The following is a 17,953-nucleotide window of genomic DNA, read 5'->3' as shown; positions in this document are numbered from 1 at the left end:
TTTTTAGCAGTAAAAAATTTGGTGTTGACGAGTTTTGAGCTCAGGTCACTCGTATCATAGCGAATCAGATAAACTGGTTTTCCATTGTTCAAGCTCTTTTCTTGAATTTGTTGCTGACGAGGTTTGAACTTAGGTCACTAGTTTCGAACTCTGGTCACTGATATGATACAGGCTGATTGTTTAAAGCTTTGGAATCTAAAAAGAAATGGATAACGTCATGATATTTTAATGCATTATCTTTTTATATTGGTTGAACAATGACATCACTACTGTGACAGGATGTGGCAACTAATTAGAGTGCGGCCAAGAAAAACTGTGAGGTTTCAAATGTAACCACCACAGAGCTGAAAAGCTCAGGCTTTAAAAAACAACATTTCTTCAAATTTACTGAACAATGTTAATACTTGACAGGTGATAACAACAAAATATTGATCGGTCGACTCAGTCGTCCATGTAGATTGTTTCTTGCTTGAACAAGCCTCCAAAAATCTTCCTCTCCTCCTTTTTAACTTCATTTTGTTCCACTTTTGGCTTCGATTGCCTAAATGATGCCACTGCTGCTTTTGGTTTTGATTGTTTGACAACAGCTTTTTGAGCTGGTAAGTTTCGAGCCTTGGCTTGGCCCCGTACAGTAGCGACCGGGGTGTTTAAGTCCTCGGCCTTATTTTGAACAGCAGTTGCAATTTGTGAACTCAATTTGTCCCATGACAAACCTGAACTAATGCCTTTTGCTTTATTCATAAAGCTTTCCATTGAAGCCCCTGCAGCCTCAGCTTTTTCTTTGGCATCTTTGGCAAGACTTGACGCTCGAGCTTCTTGCTCTGATAGCTTCTGCACTTCTTCTGTAAGTTTCTTAGCAGCCTCAGATGCTTCACTAGCTCTCGCAGCAGCTATTATTGCTTCTTCCTCTGCTTTTGCCTTAGTTAATGCTTCTGCTTTCGCTTTTCTCCTTCCATCCTCAGGAATAGCACTACAAAGATTTTATAAAATGAAATTCAAACTTCATGTATTGTTTTCCTTTTCTTCTTTTTTTTTTTTTTTTTGGCTCAGTAAGTGTTTTCCATTTTGATTCGAAATGTACACCTAAAAACCCATTTCTCATCATCTGTAAGATGCAGTTGTTACCTGAAGAGTTCGTTTGTGGACTTCAATGCTGCCGAGGGGTCTGTAGAAACTTCAACCACCTGCATATAACCCCATTAAGCCCACTACTCAACTCTAACCACCGTAAAGAGTGAATTATTGTGCAGTGTTTCGATAATCTATATATGTATTTTCCTATTGCAGAAATGCGTTAGATGGGGCGTAATTGAGCAAGTTACCTTATTTTCTGCTACAGCTGTATTTGTGAAAACATCAGCCACCAAGGATGCAATCTGGCTCGTAGATACCTACATTTCAGCATCATATATAAAAAATGAGAAAATTACTTCACAGTTGTGAATTCAATGTTAGCTTAATCATATTATATCATCTTTCCTACAAAGTTTCTTCGCATACATTACATTTGCTGTCGCTCTTCTGACTGGTAGAGGTTCCTTCGTTTGATATAACGACATTATAAGAATTCTCCAGAGAGTAATCTTCTGTCAGTTTGGTCTTTATGAGGGTGTAGTTCACATTTGTATCCACCAACTCCTCCACAAACTCTGTCATGTTTAATGATTGAGCTCTCGAGAAAAAATTGTTGAAGAACGAAGATATGCCATTTAGAACGTTATTGGAAGATGCCCCTCCTGTGGTCCCGTCATAGATTATGGCAACGTGGTTAGCACCAGCTAGTTGAGAGGCTCGAACAACTAGTAGAGCATCTTCGAGGGTGACCTCGGCGGAAGGCCCATTCTCTGAAGGGCCAACTGTGACTACAACTTTGGTGGCATTGCCCATAGCCTTTGCAATGGATTCCGAATCACTAAAGGTTGATGCAACAGCATTGAGTCGTTTTGATTCCTCAGCGGAGATGATCTGAGGTGGTAATTGATCTCAATTAAGCAAGAATTATAACCTGACACTTGCAGATTTTCTATCTAATATGAAAATGTAGGGATTGTTAACTAACCTTGTAAGCAGCAGCCAAACGAGCTAGTTCTTGAGCTGCACCAAGATCAGGAACGGCCGCCCTGACCGTGAACCCTTTGCGCAATAATGTTTGTGCAATGCGGACTCCAGCTTGCCCAGTTGCACCAGCAACAAACACCGAATTACCATCCTTACGCCTTGAGTTTCCGAATGACAAACCTGAAGCTGGCTTGCTCACAACTGGAATTAAAGACTTCATGTCCGGATTAATCTTGCTGAGGTCGAAAAAGAAATTTTTCTTTCCATTGCTCGGCTTGTAAGATTCATCCTCACTTCCATTCTCTTTTTTGCCGAGGCTGAATTTAGACAAGGGTCCTGACCCTTTAGCAAAAACAGTCAATCTGTAGCTCCTGGCTGAGAGCTGCTTCGAACGAGGCGGAGTAGTGAGGAGAAATGAGTTTGAAGTGAGACTGGGAGCCATGAATGGGGAACAAATACAATCTCACTTCCTCTGCAGACTGTAATTCCTATTTCCTTCCACACTGATTTTTTTTTCTCTTTTCTTGTTTTTGTTTTCCATTATTCTTTTTCATTGGAACAGAGGAAAATGTGAACATGTGGTCTATGATATGTTATGCTTATTTGGATTGGGAAGAGGATAGATGAACCAATGAGATTCAAACACATCAGCTAAGTTTTATCCAGAAAACATGATGTTTTCCTATTTATAGTTTTTTGTTTTCTTCAGTGAGTTTTACTGAATGGATATAATTTAGTTGCCACCCTTTGTCAAGAAATGGGAGATTAAGCAAATTGGAAAGTTCACTATCCAGTAAATGCTGCTAACACAACTAAGTTGTTATGCTAATTTAACAGAGACCTGGATTTCTCGAACCACATTTAGTTATCACACCTGCATCTGAGGCTCTATTCACCATGCTTGAATTTATATCCAACTGGATAAGTTCTTATCAAGCGCACACATGGTCAGGATTATTTTGACATGTGAAAACTAATACTAGCATAGATACTGCATTTCAGGGAGAATGCATTTCCAAAGAAACATATGGAAGCTGATACAGGTATAATCTGATGACAGAATAGCTCAAGCTGTCAAATATTTTTTAACAGTTTCCGGAGGCCCAAGTATGAAATAGCTTTACTATGATGATAAGGGACTGTAGGAGCATAACTCCTAGGAACACTTGTATGACAAATATCACTGCTCATTTCCAACAATTTTGGGATGATTTCTCACTTGTAGTGGAATGAACCACATCACTGTAAAAGTACCAAACCTATTTCAGCATAACTGTACAGACATTACATAACAAGAAAGGAACAAAAGATATTGTGCCACCCTAAGAGGAACTGCAAAACAAGGACACCCAACTACCTGACAATCTCGTAATGCAGTAGGGTCTTTTCAGAGCTTGCAGAATTATCAAAAAGATAAATTGAAAAAAGAAGATGAAGACTACGAGGATTCCATAAGCTCAGAAGTCAAAACTCACACACAAAAACAATGCGCTAAAGCACGTTCAGCATTCTGTAATCAACTATAGCTGACAGGTCAAGAGTGGAACAACATAGTCTCCCTAAACACTCCTGCATCATCAGCAAATTCTTCCAATGTATGGTAGCAAATGAACTGACGAACTAAATAAACTACATCACACAAATTCCTATACTAAAAAAGTTGACGTCTTGTATGGGTATCTCAACAAATGATCATTCAAAGCATGTGGCAAGAGAGTCAACTCCTTAATAAGAAAAGCAACGGTATTTACTTCAGTCAGTTCTCAAATGAAAGATATTTTAATTTTAAAACAAAGAATACAGTGGACATCAACAATGAAGATTTAAACAGCTAACATCATGACAGGAAGGGTCAGAAACCAAAATATTAAAACATAAAGGTAAAACCAAAATAAAATGTAACAACAACATTATTGACATGTACAGATTTTATCCATAGATACTAAACCCTTCCGTCTATAAGAAGTCCATAAAGCATGTTCGGACATTTCACCTGATTCACGATGTTCAAAAGTAGTTCTGCATTAGGCCTGCTCAACCAAGTCACCTACTTGCAAGTATTCTCATCTACCAATCAACCACAAACCTCATTTAGTACCAAATCAAAAGATTTAAACAAAACTGCCAAGACCTTCAGGTTCTTTTCTAGTAATATTAATGTTTCTGTAACTCCCAGAAAACTGAATCAGCATTCTGGTAATAAGCATATGCGAAAACACTCATAATACAACATATAAACATTAGAATGCACATAGGTTACTTTAACACCGATAACTAATATCTCCGATTACATAAAGAGTCATAGACAGCATTCTAATGAAAATGCTGTGGTAAAACAACCACTAGCATAAAATGAAAGAAACAAATTCCCTAAAAAGGGATAGCATACCTAGCCAAGGTGGACTAACTTGCACATCAAGAGAATAGCTCAGGAAATCTTCATATACCAGTTCAAGCTGCCACCAGTAAAAACAGACTACATTAAGCAAGCAACACTATATCAGACAGACAATCACACTGAAACACTGAATTGTCCTATGCTATAAGAAAAAAGTAACCCTACTGAAAGATAATGATTTAGCATAAACTAGAAAAGTAAAGAGAAAATAAGATCAGATGTTCCAAGAGGGCACTAAGCAATTTAGGGGTTGACGGCTTTCTTTGCTCTGAGCGACTCAAGAGCCCTCTTTCGCAGCTCAATTTCATGTTGCTTTGGATCAATATCTTCTTCAGTGACACTTAGATGAGACTCCCTCCTCAAAGCAACATTATCATCACCAAACTTCTGGGTTTTCTTTGTATCTGAAGGCACTGTATCCTTAGACTTGGATTTTAGCCTGCCTGCACGACGTTCTTCCTTTTTCCGGTGGCGCTCTTCACGACGCCTGCGCTTCTCTTCTTTCCGCAACTTCTTTTCTTCTTTCCTTCTTCTCTTTGCATCCTTCTTGGTATCGATTTGAGAATCATCACTGGCATCATCACCAGAAGCCATTTGATGCCTCTCTGATTCCTTCTCTTTTCTCTTGTCAACTCCACCTATCCTATACTTCTCATTTTCCTCGGAATCAGAATCAGATGTGGCTATCTGATGGTCAACCCTTTTTGTTGGTTTCTGCAAAGCTTCTAGTTTGTCACCTTGTTCATCGCCTTCCAAATTGCTTGAGCGAGACCGCTTCTTGCTACCCGTTTGTTCATCAGGGATGACATCCAACTTAGACTTTTCATCCTCAACCCTTCCATGCCCATAGTCAACTACGTCTGAACTGTGTGATGATATATTTTGAGTATTCCTTCCAGGACGTTCAGCAATCACAGAAGCTTTCTCACTGCCAGGAAAATTTTGAGAAAAAGCAAAGTTACTAAGAGTTGTGTGCTAGAAATAGGTCAATACAATTACAATATAATTTGCAAATCATGGAAAATATAACCACAAGAAACGCTAAAAAAGAAAAGTAAACAACTTCGGTGAGTATGGACCTCTTAAAATCACGATCCTTCTTTCTAGATTCTACATTATCTGCATGACGACTCCGTGCATCACCAGGCTGATCTCGAGCAGAATCTTCAGGAGAATACTCTTCGTCATGCATGTTCTTTGAAGCAGCTGCAGGCGAAAGCCTGGTTCTTTTTCGAGGAGAAAGACGTGCATTCCTCCTAAAACAAGACAATGACAGCATCGGTAAATAAATGCAAAGAAACAAAACAGAAAAACAAGAAAATAAAAAAACGAAAGACAAACCCTAAACAAATCGAACCTGGCATGACTCGTATCTTCATCGCCACTAGTTTCTGGACTACCACGGTGACGAGCACCGTGATCTCTTATCTGCCTCACAGGACTTGCACTTTCAGCACGATTTCTCTGTTCTCGTTTTACCCTGAGAGGACTCTCTGATGGACTAAAGGTCCTTCAAATAATTAAGTAAATTTGTAAGCTGAGATACAGAATTAAATGATGAATAAAAAGCTACCGATGTAAAGCAACGATACTGACCTCTTGTCATCCCCAGAAATCACTTTCCTCTTAGGCGGTGGGGACTCTGACCCACTCGGAGATTTTTCCGGTGAATGCAACCGAACAGGTGCCTTGCGCTGACCACCACTTTGCTTTCTTGGTTCCCTCTGTGGTGACCTCAAAGAAACTTGTGGTCTACGTGACACAGGATCCAATGCCTTGTGCTCCTGATCAGACAATTTAACCTCCTCCCTCTCAGGGGTATGCCGAACTGGTGACCTTCTCCCACGAACCCTGACCAAAGATGATACAGTTAATTAGTGAATGAGATATTAGAAAAAACACATCACGAACTGTCAGAAAATTATTGTGAAAACGTAAATAGACCAACCTTTGAGATGGATAATCATCTCGATTTGTTTTAGAACCCACGCCATTAGTTTGAATCTCACGATCCCTGCTCAAGCTCCTACGACTTCGATATGCAGGACTCCTGCTTCTATATGGACTACAACTCCTGAACATACACATGTTAATCAGAAACATGATGATGGAAAAGAACTTGCTAAACATTATTTCTGCAAACATGATATGGTACAGTGTACCTGTTTCTTTGTTGGAGAGATCCCATTGGTGATCTTCTGCTCTCTTTAGGTGATATTGGAGATGGTGACCTATGAGGAGGTGATATGCTTCCTAAAGGAGATGGTGACCTACGCCGAAAGGGAGAAGGGGATCTGCGTCGAGGAGTTGGTGATCTTCTACGAGATCTTCTTTGAAAAGGTGATGGAGATCTGCGCCGGCGAGGTGAAGGGGACCTCCGGCGCATTGGAGGTGGAGAACGACGTCGCACAGGAGATGGCGATCTACGACGCACAGGAATGGGGGATCTGCGTCTCACAGGAGAAGGGGATCTGCGTCGAGCAGGGGAGGGAGATCTGCGCCGAGCAGGGGAGGGAGATCTGCGCCGAGCAGGGGAGGGAGATCTGCGCCGAGCAGGGGAGGGAGATCTGCGCCGAGCAGGGGAGCGAGATCTGCGCCATGAACGTGATGTCGATCTACGTCTTGAGTAAGGAGATCGCCGTCTCAGAGGGGATCGATGTCTCCGTGGTGACGGCCTGCGACGAGGAGATATGGAACGTTTAATTGGAGAACGATATCGCCTATCAGGAGAAATAGAGCGCCTGCGTGGAGGGGATCTAGAAATGCTCCTCGATTGCTTCCTACCACTTCAAAAGGTTTATCTATTAGCCAAAAGTAAAACATCTATGAAGCTGCCATGCACTAACACGGCACAAGAAACAGCATTGAGCAGACTGATATACTCTAACTAGATCAAAGAACCCAACAAAATTTATTATCTCAACCATAAAGGAGCTTTAAATTTCCCATGACATGTCGATCTAGTAACCTTAGGGCTGACCACACCAAGAAAAGAAGCGACATAAGTACCTATCTTATTTTGACACCAAAAAGATAAGCTTCTCAAGATATTGACAGTTTTTCTAAAAAAGTCAATCACAAACACAGGGAAGATATTGGTCGTCTTCCAAAGAGATCATCTGTAGTGTCTTTTTTCTGAATGATCTGATTTGAGAGTGTTGGAGGTCCTAGAGTGGGTTGTAGTTTTTGTAGGATGATGGATATGACAACTAACTGACGAGATAATCCTAATAGAGAAATTGGATGTCAGGTCTCCCTTTATGGAATGCATCACCAGATTCACCACCCTATCCTCTCTACTTTCTTACTCAATCACTCAATAACCATTATACTTATAAAATCAAAGGATGCCATTCAATAGCCATTTTACGCACTGGAAAGAAAGACAGTTGTTTTAAGTTAGTGTCGGGGCTGAGAATATGATTTAAAGGAAGAGAATACAAGAAAAAGCATTTCCTATCATACTCATGAAGACCTACACACGTGTATAAAAATAACGTATATCTGTTGTATAGTTTATCTGAGAGAGAGAGAGAGAGTACAATTTAGGTGAAAGGCCACGTTGAGCTGAATGTGGAGATCTAGAGAGCCTGTGAACAGAGATTAAAATCACTTAGTCTCTGAAATATGTATTGGCTAATAGAGGTTCAGTACAGTAACTCAACATAAACATTTTCCCATTTGAACTTGCAACCAACCAAAACCAATACATCTTTTACCTCATGACAGCAGTGGCTACAAGCAAATGATTAGAATCTCAATGATGAAAATCTCCTACATGCTGAAACAAAATTTATTAGATCTACTGATAGTCTTCTGAGCAAGTTAAAAGTAAGGTATCTACTGATATTTGCATACAATCTAGTTGGAAGTGTACTACCAATTTATTATTATTATTTTTCGTGGTTCATATGTGACAACTGATTACGAAAGTTCAAAAAAGTGATAGCCACGTAAATCAATAATTGAAGCATTCACAAATGGATAGAAAATATAAGCCCATACGAAATGCTTGCTTGACTGAATAACAAGAACATCCATAATAGCAGCAAAACTTTCATTCAAAAACAGAAACATGCCAGCGGGATTAATTGTAAAAGATCACTTGTTAAATCCTACCTGTTGTTTCCTCTCGAACCGTTCCTTTCTTCAGATGCTATATCCTCTTCGCCTACGGGCGGCAAACGCTTCGGAAGGGAATGAAAACCGTCACTCTGAGACCTCGTTTTATCAACCTCGCCATCCTACAGTAGTTTGAGGTAAAGAAGGATATGAACCCAAATAATTTGCAGAAGCAAGCTGAACGTCATAAACAAAGACAGACGAAAGTCAAAACAAAAAACCACTCTACTATGAAATTAAACTTTAACATAGCATGAATCATTTACCATCTCCTTAGCCTTCTCTTGCTCAATGTCCCTCTTCTTTTGAATCTCAAGTGTAATCCGATCTGCTTCTTCCTGTAATCCACATACATGAAAATGAAAATACAAATATTACGCACCTGATAAACAATCAAAGTAATTTATGAAATTATGCCAAAGGGACCAAGAAACTGACCTTTTTCTTCTTAATTTCCTCTTCTTTAGCATCCAAGAACTGCTGAGGTACACCACTAGCATTCTGCTCAGCACTACGAAGTAGATTCCACAGTTCTTTCATAAACTTCCCAGTGTTTTTCTCCATAAACCCAGTAAGCTGGATTTGTACCTCCTTCCCATTAATTTCCTAACTCAAACCAACAAAAACATGATCACCAAATAAACCCAAAATCATCTCAATGCAAAAAACACAAAATCAATGTACCTTTCCATCTAGAAGTCCATATATAAAGTTAATCAAAACTTCATCTTCAAAACCAAGAAACTCCGTTACACGCGTAGCAATCCATGGTTTAACAACATCCATCTTCACTTTCCTAATGTCCACCTAAACAATTCATTCAAAACAATACATCAATAAAACTAAACCCTAACATTGAGTTGCAGTGATGCATGCTGGTGGTGGCTGGGCTTGCAAGGCCCAACTATTATCACTCACCACCATTCATATCAATTCTACTAAACCCTATACCTAAATATTCAGTGAGACAATTCATCGAACAGTTAACCTACAAGATGAATCGGTATTCACTCACCAGATGATCCAATTCGGGAGCGAATTTCTGCGATTTAAGTAATTTAGCTTGTTTATTAGAGAATCGAGTATCTTGATCAGCTGACGTCCCCTGCAAACATCACCAATCAAATCATATTAATCAACAATCGATTCGTAAATTCCATAAAAAACAAAGATCGAAGATAAAGATATTGAAATTAACGAACCCTAAAGAAACCGCCTGACATGATTTAGGGTTTTGGTTTAGAGATCTCCAAGAGGATTTGATTATAGATTTGATTCTCGTTTCGGTTTGATTGAGATTGAAGTAAATCGAATCGAGTGAGTGAGCGAGCGAGAATTCTAGGGCATCATTTGAGTTTTCCAGAAAAAACCTCTCTCTCTCTCTCTTCCTTCGCACAGAGATGACGAATCTTAAAGCGTGTGAGTGAATTTTATATGAAACGACAATTACTTAAGGCACTTTTCTTTTAGACAGAGGCAATCGGGCTTCCGAATCTATGCTCCAGCACTACCTAGAATTCAAATTACCTAAGAAATTAAATTGTAATTAGGTCATTCATCTTTTTCAATCAAAGTATTTATTTATAATATATTATTTATTAGTAAATTTATTTCTGAATCACTGAATTTCTTTAAAAAATTATTTTTAATTATTTTTAAATAATTTTTAATTTAACTATCATTAATAGTGTATTTTTTAATAAATAGTAAATTAATAAATGTGATATTAGTTTTTAAAGTATTATAATATTATTTAAATTAATTTTAAATATAATGTTAATTAAATATGACATAAATATAATATAATATTAAGTAAATATATTAGCATATTAATATAATATTAATATATTAAAATATTAATATATGATGATATTAATTTAATATAATATTAATCTAAATTAATTAAATATAATATACTATTTATTTTAAACATAATATTAATAATATAATACTATATTATTTTATTATAATATAAATGTGATTTTTGAAATGAAAAAGTTATTTAAATTATTATTTTAAGTAAATATAATATTAATAATAATCAGTATTGACATTGTTTAAAAATCATAAAATTGATTGACTTATATTATAGAAATCATTATACAAAGCTTTTGGTTGGTAACCTAGTAACAAGCTGGGCTCCAACACCTTTTTGAATAGCAACGCCTAATCTATGAAAAATAAAGCTACCAAAACCACTACTAGCGTCGTTACTAACTAAACAATTCTTCAGACGCTTGAAAAAACACAAAGTATCCTCACCCAACTCTCCTAGAGTAGAGAAAGCCAAAACACTCAATCCATGGCCATGTGAAATACACTTGTCCAAGTATTTAGAGTGTTTACGTGAAACCGCATTAGATATAGCTTTCCCTGGGACGAAAGAGCGAATTCCATCACCTGCGAAGGGCGAAACACCAGTGACATCCATACAAACATCCTTTCCGTCTTCCCAGTTAAGCACAAGAATATCAGCAGGTTTCAGCTCTTTGTCATCATTCGTCAGAAATCCCAAAGAAACTTCCTTACGAGCAGGCACACTAGCTTTGAAGCAAATGTCGACGACTACATCACGAACAATATCATGTCGAAACTTGGGGACTATATCCTTAGCACAATGAAGTGCATGATCACCAAAGATGTCCATGGTCTTATTACAACTTGGGCACAAGCCATTCTCAACAAACAATGGGATACCAAGACGATAGCAAAGTACAGCTCTAAAATGTCTAGGTCCAAGGCACTGATTAAGCCCAATGATGGGTACATCCATTAAATAATCTTGTGCATGCTTGATACGGTTTCACTGCCACAGGATGGAATCTCTTGTGGACATAGAAAATTGGTCTGGGATTTGCTTCTTAACTGCATCAAAATAAGTGACTGCCAGGGAGTGCATGGATGGGGGGGCAGTATCATCGACACAGTATGTAGAAGGCAAGCCACATACCTGAGCAAAATTATGTAGTGAAAACTGATAAGCAGAGCCTTTTTCAGTTGAGAATGAATTACCAAGGATCACCTTTTGTACCGAAGTAGTCTGACACTGAGAAGCAAGGTAACAGTAGGCGCTAGTGTCAGCCATGGTGTAAATGCCAAGTCCACCATCTTTGATGGGAAAGGTAGATAGTCGCTGTTGTAGAGGACCAAACCCCGCACCATCACCAGTGATGAGAAGTCTCAAGTACTTAAGTAAGTGATCATCAAAAAGGGCAGTGGCAGATTGTAAGGCTTCAGGATTGGTAGTACGCATTGCAAAATACAATCTAGAAACTCCAGTGCAATTGCGAAGTAATAACATCTCACTTTGAGGGTCTTTGAGTTTCTTGATAGCAGACATCAATTGAACAGTCTTATTCACCCTGCTCAACATCATATCACTGATAAAGTTCAAATCCAGACTCACCGGTCCACCCAATAGTTTAACACCATTAGAAGGTCTACCAATATCAGCGGGGAAAACTCTGTAAGCTGTGCTTCTGGGGTCAGTAGAAGGCCAAAAGACTTCGGTTTTCTTTACATTAAGATGTAAACCCCTGCGTGGTCCTTCCGTTTCTATTATGCTCAGAGCCTTAGCTACCTCTAATGTATCACCAATAATTGTACCATCATCCAAGTACCAAGCGTGCAAGTCAAGTTTGCATTGAGAAGCAATAGTCTTCACTAGGGGGTGAAGTGTCAATGCAAAGAGAAGAGGACCGAGGGGGTCACCTTGCTGAACTCCAAGTGCAGATGACAAAATATAATGGTCATAGTAGAGTTTGGCAGGCCTCGAGTACCAAAATTCTACCCAACGAGAAATACCTGGACAATGAAGGCGAACCTCTTTGATGAGCTGCGATCTGCTCACCATGTTGAAGGCATTGGAAAAGTCAATGAGCATCATTGACATTTTCTCTGAGTGACCATTCATCTCCAGTAGGCGATTTACAGCATGTAAAATACTTTCCCCACCAGCAGGAATACCAACCCCGAATTGGTAATCGCCCAAATAAGTAGACATATCCTTACCAACCGATACAACAGCTACTTTCGAGACCAATCTGCGCCAAACTGTACCAACTGCAATGGGCCTAATACCACCTCCAGGTTTAAATAAAGTGGTTAAAGGTGCACTAGCAATAAACTCTCCCGAAACCGCAGGACACCTACCAGCCAACCAAAGATTGACAACCCCAGTAATCGAAACAAGTAAATCATCTGCAATAGCAGCTGCCGCCCCACTGATTGTGTCGACCATATGCTGAGCACGCAAACCATCACGACCGCATGAAGTGCCTTTGGGGAAGCTACTGATAGCCCGTAAAACAACCCGAGAATCTACTATAATTGGGTCAACCATGGCCTCATCACAGGAAACAGTGGGCAGAGGCGCAGGTGGATGCTTGTCTAGCAGTTCCAAGTACGTGTACTCGTTACGAGGAGCTAAACCATACGAAGAGAGCACTCGAATGGCTGCTGCGAAATGGCCACAACTTATCTTCTTTTGACATGCTAACAAGGTAGCTGCGTCTTATATCTTCTCATCTGCCTCTTTAGACCCAAAACGTAAAGGCTGTTGTAGAAGTTTCTTTAACAAAATAGAACAGCCGTTAGGCTCTTTCCAAACAGCAAGAGCCCGATTAATGGCTGCAACCTGTAAACGTTTTCTGTTGCCGGATTTCTTCTCAGCGGAGCTTCTTAGCTTGAACAAGGTTAGCGTGCAGATTGGGAGAAAGATAAGATGTAACCAAGATGCTAAGCTACCAGGATTTACAATAATCCTGTCAAGACATACCTTTAGTGTTCTCATAAAAGCAAGCCTGCATTTATGCGGAATGCTAGAGACTGTCGTGAACTGCCTTTGAAGCACTGCGTTTAGTAAGTCTGTAGAAAGGGAGGGTCCTGGAGTAGACGCTTCTACAACGTCACCATCACCAATACAGTCTACAACATCACCGGTTGTATTACTGGAAGGAACTAAGTAGGCTACAGGTCCACAGGTTGTATTGCAGGTAGAAACTAAGCAGGCATCAGCACCAGCTGGCAAAAGCTCACCTGGTTTGTCCAAACCGTGAAGAAGAAACTCAACCTCTGCACCATTGAGAGGCCCGACTATGACATCTCCATGAACATCTCCACTTCTCCATCTCCCCTTGCAAGCTTTCTTCCAACCGTGGAAATGCATACATCTGCAACATAACCACATATGCAAGCGACGTAGAACATTCTCCCAAGCAGAGTAAATGTGCAAGTTATAAGCAATCAAATCCCTTCATATGATCTTGTCATCTTCAGAGGAGAGATGCATGTCATAAACATGCTTCAGGAAAGAACCCTTTACATAACCCCTGCCATTAATTCCATCCTGGCAGCCATGAACTTGCTTGAAGGGGCAATGACAAAGGCTGTCGTCTGCACAGCTTCATATTTTGAAGTATGCATCTAATTTGAAGACGTATTGTCACTCTGTTGTGTATTTCGATAGTTCCGATGGAAGATGTATATGTACTCAAAGGGGACATTTTATCGAACAGAAGATGTGCATGTTTGAAAATGTCTTGTCAATTAGGAATTAAATGTTTGAAAATTTGAAGAAACTTGTTCTTTATCAGGAAAGGAATAGGAATACATGTGAGGTTATACTCACACGGTGAAGAAAGCAAAGAATAGAAAGAGTATACATGGTATCGTCCATAAAATCTTCATATAGGAATAGATCCCTGATTAGCATTCACCTCTAGCTTAGAGATGGCTGGCTTTTTTTTCTAAAACTTCTCACCTTATTTGATTGATTCCACAATTATCTCAATATAAATCCAACCCCAATTTTAGATTCAAATAACTTGATGAATAGAAAACCTTCTTTAATAACTTGATAAATAAAACTATTATTTTTTAATAAATAAATAATTTATCAACAATAATAATTAATTATTTATGTGAATGTAATTTTAGTAAATAATTTTATATTTAATTGAAAAGTTTATTTAAATTATTAATTCAAATAAATGTAATTGAAAGTTCGTGGAGGTTTTTTTTAGGGAGTTACAATGGAGGTTAGCCACCCTACCTATTAGATATGGAGACATTGGTTTATACGCCGCTAAGGAGGCGTCGTAATATGTTTTTCTATCATCGCGTGTGCAATCATGGGGTTTACAAGATCACATATTAAGAGGGTGAGTGGTGGAAATGGATGGCAATTTTTTTAAGGCCTTGAGGACACTACAAGCAACTCTTCCTGATTATGACTTCAGCAACTTCACCAATAAGGAAACCGCCCCCTTAAAGCACAAAGCAACCTGGACAGTGCTCTTTTTGGTAAAGTTGTTGAAGACATGGATACAGTTTATGAGTTATCAGACAGACAAAAAGGGGGTTGCCTGCAAGCAGCGCATGCACATGACTTCCTTCTTGCTATTCCGATTGAGGGACTTGGTCAGAAGATGTCACCCGTGGAGTATCGGTCTATTCTTAAGTACAGGTTAATGATCCCTTTGTACCCCTCAGATTCTTGTTGTGCTGCTTGTTTCACGGGGATGCTTAGACGCATATGGTAAACATGCAGTTCATTGTAAAGTGGATCATGGTTTTAAATATAGACATGATCATGTGAGAGATACGTTTTATGATGTATTATGGAGAGTTGGCATTTCAGCAAAGAAAGAAGCGGTTGTCAACCTTTTGACAAACCCACTTGCAGGGAGATCAACACTCAGGCCAGCGGACGTTCTTATTTTTGGATGGGCGAATGGCAAACACGTATGTGTTGACCTCACTGGAGTTTTTACTCATTGGGAGTGGTGCCTTTACAGTTGGCCAAGCAGCATTGAGGGCTGCCTCAGGTAAGATAGCGAAGCATGAGAAAGCGTGTATCGATAATAGACATGCTTTTATCCCCTTTGCTTTTGATACTTTTGGGTTTTTGGCTCCATAGGCGGTAGGACTTCTTAAGAGAGTCCAGAAAGTCATGCACAATAATGTCATGACCCCGGCTCGAGTGAGTTTGATTTTAAAAGGATAGGTTTTGCAATTCAAAAAGGGCTTGCGGCGCAGCTTACTGCTCGCTTGCCTGCTATGTAAGAAATTTGTTGATTAACATTAGAATAAAGCTCAATTTTATGCGAAAAAATAAATATAATATTAAATAATAGTCAGTTTTGGTAATTTAGATGACTATTATTTTAAATTTTAAATTTAATAATTTATCAACATCAGTAATTTATTTAAATAATAGAAAAATATTTTTTTCCACCTTTTAATATGCGAAAAAAACAAAATATTGTTTAAGTATTAAATATTACAAATTTTAAAATAAAATAAAATATAATATAATTACATTTTAATTATCATCGTAAATTTATAAGTATAGGAAATTAATTATTGTTTAAAGAAAAAAAAGAAAGTAAAATGTCAAAATGGTCAAGGGGAAGACTTGGAAAGATGGAGTTCAAAATTCCATGGAGGGGTGTCTTTTGATTTTCCACTGAATAAAGTAGTTTCAACTCCCTGGAGTTCCAATTCCACATATGCCAAACACCCTTGGGATTCAACTTCATCCTTGACTCCTCCCATTGACTGAACTTCACCCTCAACCACCTCCGTGCTAAACGCATCCTGAAAGCGTAAAACGGAGCGTGAAGCGTTTTTCATTTTTACGAAGCGATGAATATGTCGAAGCGTGAAACGTCGCTTCATGGTTGATGTTTGAAGCGGAGCGGATGTTTTCTAATAAAATAAATTAGTCGTAACTAGTAATTATAAATCTATTAGGAAGATAATATATATGTATATTTTATATAAGTCTACTTTTTATCAAAAATAAAGCGTGTATACCAGTTCAACCAACTCCAGATGAGTGGGAGGTGGGGTATTCGACCCCTCTTAAAACATTCATATTTTTCTTTTAATAGCTTTAAAAATTAGGCGAAAATTTTAAAGTTTCATGAAAGATGCGCTTCACATGACCGTTTCAGAGCGAAATGCTTAAATTTGAAACGAAGCGTATGCTTCATGAAAGATGCGCTTCACTTGACCGCTTCGGAGCCAAATGTTGAAATTTGAAGCGAAGCTTACGCTCCGAAGCGTGAAGCGTACACCATGCTCCAGAAGACAAAACTAACTTTTTAGATAAACCAAACTAATTTTTGGCTTTTTTGCTTCCAAAAATCAAAAAGCAACTTATAGAAGAAACAACTTTTTGTATTCTGAAAGTAAAAAAATCGAAAGTCAATATGGATGTCTCATTTATAACAAATTTTTAGAAGCAAAGAAGTAACTTCAAAAATAAGCAAAAAATCTCAACTTCTCTCTTCTCTCAAAAAATGTTTCGGCTTTATCTTTGTTTCATCTGCCCCCGAACAACGATCTAAAACTGTAAATCTCTTTGTATGGTAATTTAAGGGAGAAAAGATCGAAATTCCTTTACCGGGTGATTATAATGCAACTTTTCAAGTCCCATCGATTTGCATGTTGGTTTTTTGTTTTCTCATCGTCGTCTTTGATACAACTCCCTAGCTTCTGAGCTACATGCCACACTAATTCTTGTGACACAAATATCACGGACTGCTTATGATTGATGGGTTATGGTCGATAATAAGGTATGTGATGATTTTTCTCTTCTCTTTACTGGCTTTTTTGGAATTCCCAATATTTAAATTATTTTTTTATTTAGGATGTGGATATGAAGTCTTACAGAAATCTTTGTCGATTTGTATTCTTTTCCACATATCTGGATTCCATTCAATTTTAATCATCTGGTTGGTTTGAAATTTATGTAATACTTTTCTAAAATTTAATTAGGGAATCAGAGTAATGATCTTAAACCAAAGCTGTCATGGGTTTCATTACCTGCACATAAACAGATGATTGATATATTTTTATTTATTTTTTGATAAACAATGCCGATTTTATTAGCTAGAAGCTACAAGGCTTAAGATAGGAAAGGATTTCCTTCTTAATTTGTCCAAAATCTGCGTCTTAACAGAATTATCTAAACAATCTGATGAAAAGTTCTTGATGCTAAAAATCCTAGCTTCTTTGCTAACTTGTCTACTGAAAAGAGTAAATTCCTACTTCTAAATTTAAAACACGCATTACTAAAAGCATTAAAAAGTTCTTTGCATTTCTTGATATTGTTTAGCTCTCTCCAATGAGGTTGATAAGTATTGGCTCCATTGATAGTTGACACAAGGTTTTAGCAGTCGTTTATGAACTCGCAAGAGTTAATCTTCTCTTCTGATATCCACTTGAGAGCTTGAAGAAATGCCTTTGCTTCCGCATCTAAGGCGCTGGTGCCCAGCTGGAAACTACTTTAATTGCTCTGTTGTTTCCTGTAGCATCAGAAAGTGATGTAGCATATACCATGGTGTTATTATTTTCTTTAAAGGAAAC

The 17,953-nt window shown here is 38.3% G+C and overlaps 2 protein-coding genes across 7 annotated transcripts; both read right to left on the bottom strand.

The window, feature by feature from the left end:
• Positions 1-221: 221 nt before the first annotated feature.
• On the bottom strand, positions 222-2,636 carry LOC113344671 (protein PLASTID TRANSCRIPTIONALLY ACTIVE 16, chloroplastic-like). The gene is made up of 5 exons (XM_026588598.1): positions 2,060-2,636; positions 1,501-1,965; positions 1,323-1,391; positions 1,126-1,184; positions 222-970 (listed from the first exon to the last, which is right to left on the bottom strand). Exons 1-5 carry the CDS (start codon positions 2,498-2,500, stop codon positions 442-444), a joined length of 1,563 nt encoding a protein of 520 aa, XP_026444383.1. The 5' UTR covers positions 2,501-2,636; the 3' UTR covers positions 222-441.
• Positions 2,637-3,863: 1,227 nt separating this feature from the next.
• Positions 3,864-9,998, bottom strand: LOC113344670 (serine/arginine repetitive matrix protein 1-like). Of its 6 annotated transcripts, none has more exons than XR_003357895.1 (14): positions 9,781-9,998; positions 9,594-9,683; positions 9,263-9,385; positions 9,017-9,184; positions 8,845-8,916; positions 8,576-8,700; positions 7,999-8,046; positions 6,619-7,242; positions 6,405-6,530; positions 6,053-6,307; positions 5,814-5,966; positions 5,536-5,712; positions 4,448-5,384; positions 3,864-4,125 (listed from the first exon to the last, which is right to left on the bottom strand). XR_003357895.1 is itself a non-coding variant. In XM_026588597.1 (13 exons), the coding sequence occupies exons 1-13, from the start codon at positions 9,799-9,801 to the stop codon at positions 4,700-4,702; spliced, it is 2,667 nt and encodes an 888-aa protein (XP_026444382.1). In that variant the 5' UTR covers positions 9,802-9,998; the 3' UTR covers positions 4,186-4,699. The 6 variants fall into 6 exon arrangements, 1 of the variants encoding a protein (XP_026444382.1); XR_003357897.1 differs by having other exon boundaries at positions 5,814-5,957; XR_003357896.1 differs by having other exon boundaries at positions 6,619-7,236.
• Between the last annotated feature and the right edge of the window lie 7,955 nt (positions 9,999-17,953).

This window comes from Papaver somniferum, unplaced genomic scaffold (genome assembly GCF_003573695.1).
Source record: "Papaver somniferum cultivar HN1 unplaced genomic scaffold, ASM357369v1 unplaced-scaffold_79, whole genome shotgun sequence".
Classification (NCBI taxonomy): domain Eukaryota; kingdom Viridiplantae; phylum Streptophyta; class Magnoliopsida; order Ranunculales; family Papaveraceae; genus Papaver; species Papaver somniferum.
This window is presented reverse-complemented; position numbering and strand designations above follow the sequence as displayed.